The sequence below is a fragment of the Salvelinus fontinalis genome, chromosome 14 (genome assembly GCF_029448725.1).
Source record: "Salvelinus fontinalis isolate EN_2023a chromosome 14, ASM2944872v1, whole genome shotgun sequence".
Classification (NCBI taxonomy): Eukaryota; Metazoa; Chordata; class Actinopteri; order Salmoniformes; family Salmonidae; genus Salvelinus; species Salvelinus fontinalis.
Window position 1 is genome coordinate 16,182,625 of NC_074678.1, and position 9,061 is coordinate 16,191,685.

The 9,061-nt window shown below is 47.6% G+C and overlaps 1 protein-coding gene across 1 annotated transcript; it reads right to left on the reverse strand.

Annotated features, from left to right (window-relative positions):
- LOC129869553 (E3 ubiquitin-protein ligase RNF138) lies at positions 1-7,173 on the reverse strand. The gene is made up of 5 exons (XM_055944055.1): positions 7,070-7,173; positions 2,024-2,221; positions 589-700; positions 237-344; positions 1-81 (listed from the first exon to the last, which is right to left on the reverse strand). The coding sequence occupies exons 1-5, from the start codon at positions 7,171-7,173 to the stop codon at positions 1-3; spliced, it is 603 nt and encodes a 200-aa protein (XP_055800030.1).
- Between the last annotated feature and the right edge of the window lie 1,888 nt (positions 7,174-9,061).

The following is a 9,061-nucleotide window of genomic DNA, read 5'->3' on the forward strand; positions in this document are numbered from 1 at the left end:
TCATCTGGGATTCAGGTTGGCATCCTGGAGAGACTCAATAATGGCATCTTGCAAGTTCAACATGTCGGTTTGATGGGTGTTCTGTGGACCAAAGAAACATCTTATTAGTGTGTGTGTGTGTGTGTGTGTGTGTGTGTGTGTGTGTGTGTGTGTGTGTGTGTGTGTGTGTGTGTGTGTGTGTGTGTGTGTGTGTGTGTGTGTGTGTGTGTGTGTGTGTGTGTGTGTGTGTAGCCAACCGTGTATTTCTCGGCATAGTAGCAGTGTCTCAGGTTCAGATGCATGATGAAGTTCCTGCTAATTTGGTGTGGATTACCGTGAGGCAGAGAGACACACACTGGACACACCTAGAGGATGCCAGAGAGCAATAGTCAATCAGAGCAACAAAGTTTGATCCCAATTGGCCAACAACTCCCTAGGAGTAGGGAGTATGGACGAGGAATCCCTGGAGGCAGTGCCAAGTGTTACGAAGTGGATTATCTTGGTTAACTAAAATTGAAATAAAATTAAATAAACTCATGTTTGAGACGCAGTGATTGAGAGCAACTGACTGACAGCTTTATAGCAATTCATAACAGATATATCACTGACCACGGGCCTGTTGTCATGGTAATGCTTGCCATTGCAGTGAATCCACAGATCCCTCTCATCCAGACCACTCTCCTGGCAGAACGGACAGACAAACGTCATCCTCACCACAGAACTGAGCGAGAGAGAGGGAGAACCGACAGACAGAGAGAAAAAAACAGAGAGTGAGAACAGACAGACAGAGAGAGAATGAGTGAGTGAGAACAAACAGAGAGAGAGAGATAGAGGGAGGGAAAACAGACAGACAGACAGACAGACAGACAGACAGACAGACAGACAGACAGACAGACAGAGATATATAAACAGAGAGAGTGGGGACAGACAGACAGACAGACAGACAGACAGACAGACAGACAGACAGACAGAGTGAGAAAAGACAGACAGAGAAAGATAGAGACAGAGTGAGCGTTGGAGAGAAAAATATAAAGCAGTTAATACTGTAGACAAGGGTAAATATTCACTCTTAAAACCAATACATTAATACCTCAAGCCCAGCAAATTTTCATACAAGTCACTGAAAAGAGACATATGATCAGGTTACATTTCTCATGATGAGTCTGCAGTAGTCAACAATGAGCAGCAAATATGCAGTATAACAATCAAAATAACTCTAAACACCACACAAGCACACTTATGCAAACATACAGATCAATGGTGACTTAAACTTACCCATCATCCGTGAAGGAGAGGGATGGAGGAGCAGCCAGTACTGGGGGAGCAGGGTTAGAGGTAGAGGGCATGGCGGTGGGTCTTTGCGCTGCGGAAGGTGTGTGCTGAGGGATGGCCAAGGGCTGTTGTCCTGGGGCGGAGAGAGCCCTGGTGCGGGGTGTGGGGCTGGGTTTAGATGTGATGGTAGGTGTCAGTGTGATGGCAGGTATGGTAGTTGTGGTTGTAGGTGCTGGTGCTGGTGTTGTTGTGGCACCTGTTGGAGTGACTGTGGGGGCAGGTGGTTGAGCCATAGTCATGTATAAACCATTGGTTGTGGCAGGACGAGTAATTGTAGGTGGGGTGGCAGATCGGGAGGTAGGTGGGGTGGCAAGTTGGCTGGTGTGTGCAGTAGTGCCAGCTGTTGGGGTGAGTGTTGGGGCGGGTCTACGAGTCATAGACATATATAGGTCTACATCATTGGTTGGGACAGGAGGAGTGATGGAGGAAGAGAGTGGTCTGTGGAGGGGTCTTGGAGTGGGAAGGGGAGGGGCTGTGGTGACCGCTGGGGTGTGATTGGCCATGCTCCTTCCTTCTGTCTGAGTGCCCATTTGCAGCAGTCTGATATAGCTAAAAAAGAAACATTAAGTGTTCAAGTGGTCAACCTTTAGGTCATTATTGAGACTGTCAATGCATGAATTGTAAACCTCTGAATTGAATGCTAAAATACATCATGCCCTCTCTGTGTTTGGCTGTGTGTGTTTGGCTGTATCTGGACCAGTCAGTCATTCACCTCTGGACGTCACCTGCCACAGATCTTGTTGCTGGGGTGGAAAGCTCCGACAAGCCAGGTAGAGGTTGACCCAACCTGACGACCACGTTCCCTGCCTTGACTCTGACAGGCCTGATGTCATCAACCTGCGCCTCAGCTCTGCACACAGGGCAGTGGGGTAACCACATTAGAGAACGGGTCAGACATGGGCGGCAGAACCTGGAACACACACACACACAAAACATAAGATTGAGTTTTACAGTGCATCATTCAATGAAATGCATAAGCAACATGCACAGCTGTGGTTATTGTCCATTGATAAAGTGGCACATTCTTCAGTCATGAAGTAAAGACTTACAGGAAGAATCAAACCTGTTCTGTGAGAAGCAGCTATTGACTAACACTGCAGCTATGTCATAAATCCAGACTACACTAGTCGTAAGAATGGAAGGGAATAGTTAAAGAACTCTCATCCTCATTCTAATAGGCTACTTCTGAATGCTATTAAGAACAGAGATTAACATAGTGGTGAGAGTGGTAAATTAAATAGGTAAATAGTGGTAAATTGAGCCAAAGAGGTAAGTTGAGCCACCCTTGTTTCCGGCAAAATGAAAGGCAATATAGCTGGGATATAAGGTAACAACAGGGCCTGACCTATGTAAAAAAGTGTTTGTTAGGTGTTAAGCCTGTGTCAAAAGATGCTTAAAATGATTAAAAGACAAAAAAGAGATTGTGTTAAATTGTGTTTGGGAAATAAAGATAGACATGGTTTTAAAAAGATAGTGGTAATGTATCATTCAGTACAGACATTTGTAGGCGGCTTAACTTATCCTGTCCCGCGGCTCAATTTACCCCATTCCCGAGGTAAGTTGTGCCAAGAGACCAGAAGCTATGTTTTTAAAACTGTAATGTATATGAATTCTGATTATTACCAGGTATACACAACATCCTGAAATATATGTAGATATCTTTGTCATAAAGAATACTATATTTACCTTGACGGAGTGATCCTGAATGTAAAAAAAGATCAAATAACCCAACTCTCCCCTATAAGTATAGTGTTTGCTATAGACAGGTCTTTTTTGTGATGTTACTTACATGCATATGTGGTGGAAGTAAATCATCTGTTTATTACTTAGAGTATGAAGGCATTGGTCAAATCATAGCATATAATCTTTGACAATCTGACATGCCTAAACTAAACTTTAGTCTCTTTTACAAACAATCTGAGCTCATCTCAGTAGTTTATAATTTTTCGCAAGTGATATTGAAAAGCACTGTGAAGGAGAAACATAAATGTTGAGTTTGTACACAGAGGCTATTCTTTGCACTGTGCTGATGGTCTTTATTCATAGAAATGGAGAGAACTAATAGAACATGTATTTGAGGGAGTTCCTTACACTGAAATAATTTCATTAGAAAGATTTACCTATTTGGACCTATTTGGGGTTAGAGACTGATATAAACCAACCATCATATCTGGGAGTTCACAGCTACAGAGTAGCTTCTATGTAAAATTGAATCTACTTTACATTCACTAAATTTAACAGAAAGACCTGGCTACAAATTAAGTTACAGATTAGATTTCAAACTGCAGTATAACACCAGAGAATATGACAATAAAAAGAGGTTACTGTCATGCCCTGGCCTTATTATTCTTTGTTTTCTTTATTATTTTAGTTAGGTCAGGGTGTGACATGGGGAATGTTTATGTTTTGTTGTTTTGGGTGTTTATTTGGTAAAGGGGTTAATGGGTGTAGTATATGGTTTTGTGTTGAGTGTAGATGTTTAGCATTGTCTATGGTGGTTAGTATTCTAGGAGAGTCTATGGTTACCTGAATGAGTTCCCAATTAGAGACAGCTGATTTCGGTTGTCTCTGATTGGGAGCCTTATTTAGGGTAGCCATAGGCTCTCATTGGTTGTGGGTAATTGTCTATGTCAGAACGTTTGTAGCCTGTCTGTCTATGCACAACGTTTGTAGCTTCACGGTCGTTTTGTTGTTTTGTTTGTTTGTAATAGTGGTTTTTCGTTCCATGTTCATCTTCGTTCGTTTCATTAAAAGAGAAGATGTATTCTTATCCAGCTGCGCCTTGGTCCTCATTCTCTCCAGTACACGATCGTGACAGAATTACCCACCATAGGACCAAGCGGCATGGAAGGCGGCAACAGGACATACCTACACAGGATCTCTGGAGTTGGGAGGAGGAATTGGAAGAAGATCCATGGGCACAACCTGGAGAATATCGCCTCTCTCGTGAAGAGCTGGAGGCAGCGAAAGCCGAGAGGAGGCGATATGAGGAGGCAGCACGGAGACAAGGCTGGAAGCCCGTGAGTACAACCCAAAAATTTCTTGGGGGGGGCCTTAAAGGGAGTGTGGCGAAGTCAGGTAGGAAACCTGCGCCTACTCCCTGTACTTACCGTGGAGAGCGAGAGTACGGGCAGACACCGTGTTACGCAGTAGAGCGCACGGTGTCTCCTGTACGCGTGCATAGCCCGGTTCGGTACATTGCAGCTCCACGTATCGGCCGGGCTAGACTGAGCGTTGAGCCATATGTCATGAAGCCGGCCCAACGCATCTGGTCACCAGTGCGTCTCCTCGGGCCGGCGTACATGGCACCAGCCTTACGCATGGTGTCCCCGGTTCGCCTACATAGGCCGGTGCGGGTTATTCCACCTCCCCGCACTGGTCAGGCGACGGGGAGCATAGAACCAGGTAAGGTTGGGCAGGCTCGGCGTTCAAGGGAGCCAGTACGCCTGCACGGTCCGGTATTTCCGGCGCCACCTCCCCGCCCCAATCCAGTACCACCAGTGCCTCCTCCACGCACTAGCTATATGGTGCGTGTCTCCAGCCCTTTACCACCAGTGTCTAAACCACGCACCAAGCCTCCTGTGTGTCCCCAGAGTCCTGTGCGTCCTGTTGCTGCTCCCCGCACTAGCCCTGAGATGCGTGTCCCCAGCCCGGTGCCACCAGTCCCGGCACCACGCACCAGGCCTACAGTGCGCCTCAGCCGGCAGGAGTCTGCCGTCTGCACTACAATGACTGAACTGCCCGTCTGCCAAGCGCCATCTGAGCCATCCGTCTCCCCAGCGCCATCTGAGCCATCCGTCTCCCCAGCGCCATCTGAGCCATCCGTCTGCAATGAGCCTGCAAAGCCGCCCGTCTGCCATGAGCCTGCAAAGCCGCCCGTCTGCCATGAGCCTGCAAAGCCGCCCGTCTGCCATGAGCCCACTGAGCCGCCCGTCTGCCATGAGCCCACTGAGCCGTCCGCCAGACAGGAGCCGCTAGAGCCGTCCGTCAGACAGGATCTGCCAGAGCCGCCAACCAGACAGGATCTGCCAGAGCCGCCAACCAGACAGGATCTGCCAGAGCCGCCAACCAGACAGGATCTGCCAGAGCCGCCAACCAGACAGGATCTGCCAGAGCCGCCAACCAGACAGGATCTGCCAGAGCCGCCAACCAGACAGGATCTGCCAGAGCCGCCAACCAGACAGGATCTGCCAGAGCCGCCAACCAGACAGGATCTGCCAGAGCCGTCAGCCAGCCATGAGCAGCCAGATCCGTCAGCCAGCCATGAGCAGCCAGATCCGTCAGCTAGCCATGAGCAGCCAGATCCGTCAGCTAGCCATGAGCAGCCAGATCCGTCAGCTAGCCATGAGCAGCCAGATCCGTCAGCTAGCCATGAGCAGCCAGATCCGTCAGCTAGCCATGAGCAGCCAGATCCGTCAGCTAGCCATGAGCAGCCAGATCCGTCAGCTAGCCATGAGCAGCCAGATCCGTCAGCTAGCCATGAGCAGCCAGATCCGTCAGCTAGCCATGAGCAGCCAGATCCGTCAGCTAGCCATGAGCAGCCAGATCCGTCAGCTAGCCATGAGCAGCCAGATCCGTCAGCTAGCCATGAGCAGCCAGATCCGTCAGCCAGCCATGAGCAGCCAGATCCGTCAGCCAGCCATGAGCAGCCAGATCAGTTAGCCAGCCATGAGCAGCCAGATCAGTTAGCCAGCCATGAGCAGCCAGATCAGTTAGCCAGCCATGAGCAGCCAGATCCGTTAGCCAGCCATGAGCAGCCAGATCTGTCAGCCAGCCATGGGCCGTCCCTCAGTCCGGAGCTGCAGTCCCTCAGTCCGGAGCTGCAGTCCCTCAGTACGGAGCTGCCCCTTACCCTGGAGCTGCCCCTTACCCTGGTGCTGCCCCTTACCCTGGTGCTGCCCCTTACCCTGGTGCTGCCCCTTACCCTGGTGCTGCCCCTTACCCTGGTGCTGCCCCTTACCCTGGTGCTGCCCCTTACCCTGGTGCTGCCCCTTACCCTGGTGCTGCCCCTTACCCTGGTGCTGCCCCTTACCCTGGTGCTGCCCCTTATCCTGGTACTGTCCCTTACCCTGGTACTGTCCTTTAGTCCGGAACTGCCCCTTAATGCAATGGGGTTAATGTGGAGGTGGTTAGGTACTGTGGTGACGAGGGGACTACGACCAGAGCCGGAGCCGCCACCGTGGAGGGGAGCCCACCCAGACCCTCCCCTAGACTGTGTATGGTGCGCCCGGAGTTCGCGCCTCAAGGGGGGGGGTTATGTCATGCCCTGGCCTTATTATTCTTTGTTTTCTTTATTATTTTAGTTAGGTCAGGGTGTGACATGGGGAATGTTTATGTTTTGTTGTTTTGGGTGTTTATTTGGTAAAGGGGTTAATGGGTGTAGTATATGGTTTTGTGTTGAGTGTAGATGTTTAGCATTGTCTATGGTGGTTAGTATTCTAGGAGAGTCTATGGTTACCTGAATGAGTTCCCAATTAGAGACAGCTGATTTCGGTTGTCTCTGATTGGGAGCCTTATTTAGGGTAGCCATAGGCTCTCATTGGTTGTGGGTAATTGTCTATGTCAGAACGTTTGTAGCCTGTCTGTCTATGCACAACGTTTGTAGCTTCACGGTCGTTTTGTTGTTTTGTTTGTTTGTAATAGTGTTTTTTCGTTCCATGTTCATCTTCGTTCGTTTCATTAAAAGAGAAGATGTATTCTTATCCAGCTGCGCCTTGGTCCTCATTCTCTCCTGTACACGATCGTGACAGTTACTCACGCATGAGAACAGGCATCAGGGTGATGTGGGTCCGTCAGGGTGCTCCTACAGATGGGACACTCATCCTCAGATGGGGTCTGTAGGCCTGCTGCAGAGTGGGCCATACTTGGGCTGGGACAGTTTTCTCTGTCAGACAGCCCGGGACAGAATACATTAGTGTTTCAGAAGGAAACTCCGATCACACAGCTGACTGTGTTTTTTACGCTCAGCCCAGAGACTTTTTGGACTGGATTTACTTCCTTTACTGAATGGACTCATTTCCGGGAGTGTGTGTGTGTGTGTGTGTCACACTCACAACCAGGTTCTAGGATAGGGCATGGGATGGGAGGCAGGCCACACAGTAGTGCAAAAATAAAACACATTTTATTAAACAATGAGTATGAAAATGTTACACAAGCTGACAGAACACAATAGTTATCTTGCTGTCTGTCTCCAAGTCCACACAGCCAAACATAAATTGTATTCAGAATACGTACAGCTAACACATTAACAAATACAGTGCCTTCGGAAAGTATTCAGACCCCTTGACTTTTTCAACAATTTGTTACTTTACAGTGTCATGACGTGGCCCTTTCTGGATATAGATCGTGGCTTCCCCCTCTCTCACTCTCTCCTACACCCAGGTTCTGTTATCTCAGGTTGTAAATTCCTGGCAGAGACTCTCTCCCCCTGGTCATGCAGAGAGAAAGACACAGAGAGAACAAAGGATTTCACGTGGCCGAACTCCTAAATCCCCAAAATGGGAAAATGAAACAAAATGTCCACTTGTGAGAAGGTGGGAATGGTCCGTGGACACTTAAGGGACGTTTATGACGAGTGTGTTTCATTTGGTGACCTCAGAGAGGACAGGAAACACACATAACTATATATCTGAATGTGTACATTTCTCAATTACGGGGTTTGCATCTAATTCTTGTATAAAATGAATAAGTAAAGATGAAACCATTTGTGAAATGATGTAATGTGATGTTAAACCTTTAATGTGAGAGAATTTTATTCCCGTTAAAGTTTAACTAAGTCATTCGCCCGCCCCAGTGAACACAGACATGATCAGGCATCATAGAACTGCCTTTTCTACTGTTACAAATAAAAAACCCTCCTGAGGAAATCCTCTTCAGACCACGCATACCTCGGTGTAAACTGAGGTGGCACAGGTTTGAGTACCAAGACTAAGCAAACCCACAGCGTGAGCTGTGATTGCGAATAGTTATTGAATTCCTAACCATACCATGTGGAGCATTGGCTACACGGCGGGAAATTGTTAAACTCTGAAACTATCAATCCCTACAGAATAAGAGCAAATCTTAAATACTAATTACTAGTCTGCAGCTAGAAATTATGAAAACCTGGGATGCGAATACCGACCACCGACGAAACTTCTATTCTATGAGAACATTTGTGAATGGTACTCTGAAGTATCCAGTCTAACCACAAAATACTTTGATCTTCAGGGAAACAGAAAGAGAGAGAGGAACTCGGATGGACTCTCCAGCAGACGGACCGGATTCCAACAGAAAAGATCACGACACCTGGGCGTAAATACAGTTGAAGTCAGAAGTTTACATACACTTAGGTTGGAGTCATTAAAACTCGTTTTTCAACCACTCCACAAATGTCTTTTTAACAATCTATAAATTTGGCAAGTCGGTAGGACATCTACTTTGTGCATGACACAAGTGTCATGCCCTGACCATAGATTGCTTTGTATGTTTCTATGTTTTGTTTGGTCAGGGTGTGATGTGGGTGGGCATTCTATGTTGTATGTCTAGGTTGTCTGTTTCTATGTGTTTGGCCTAGTATGGTTCTCAATCAGAGGCAGGTGTCAGTCGTTGTCTCTGATTGGGAGCCATATTTAGGTACCCTGTTTTTCTTTGTGTTTTGTGGGTGGTTGTTTCCTGTGTCTGTGTTATCACCATACGGGACTGTTTCGTTTTCGTTTTGTATTTCACGTTGTTATTTTGGTATTTCTTAGTGTTCAGTTAATAAACCGAA

What these genes read in the sequence shown, in the direction of transcription:
- LOC129869553 (XM_055944055.1), bottom strand. Translation starts at nt 7,173, where the DNA reads ATGGCCCACTCTGCAGCAGGCCTACAGACCCCATCTGAGGATGAGTGT. An exon ending in CCTGATGCCTGTTCTCATGC is followed by an intron (nt 2,222 to 7,069) that starts GTGAGTAACTGT and finishes TGTGTGTTCCAG; the next exon opens with GTTCTGCCGCCCATGTCTGA. An exon ending in ACCATGACAACAGGCCCGTG is followed by an intron (nt 345 to 588) that starts GTCAGTGATATA and finishes GGCATCCTCTAG; the next exon opens with GTGTGTCCAGTGTGTGTCTC.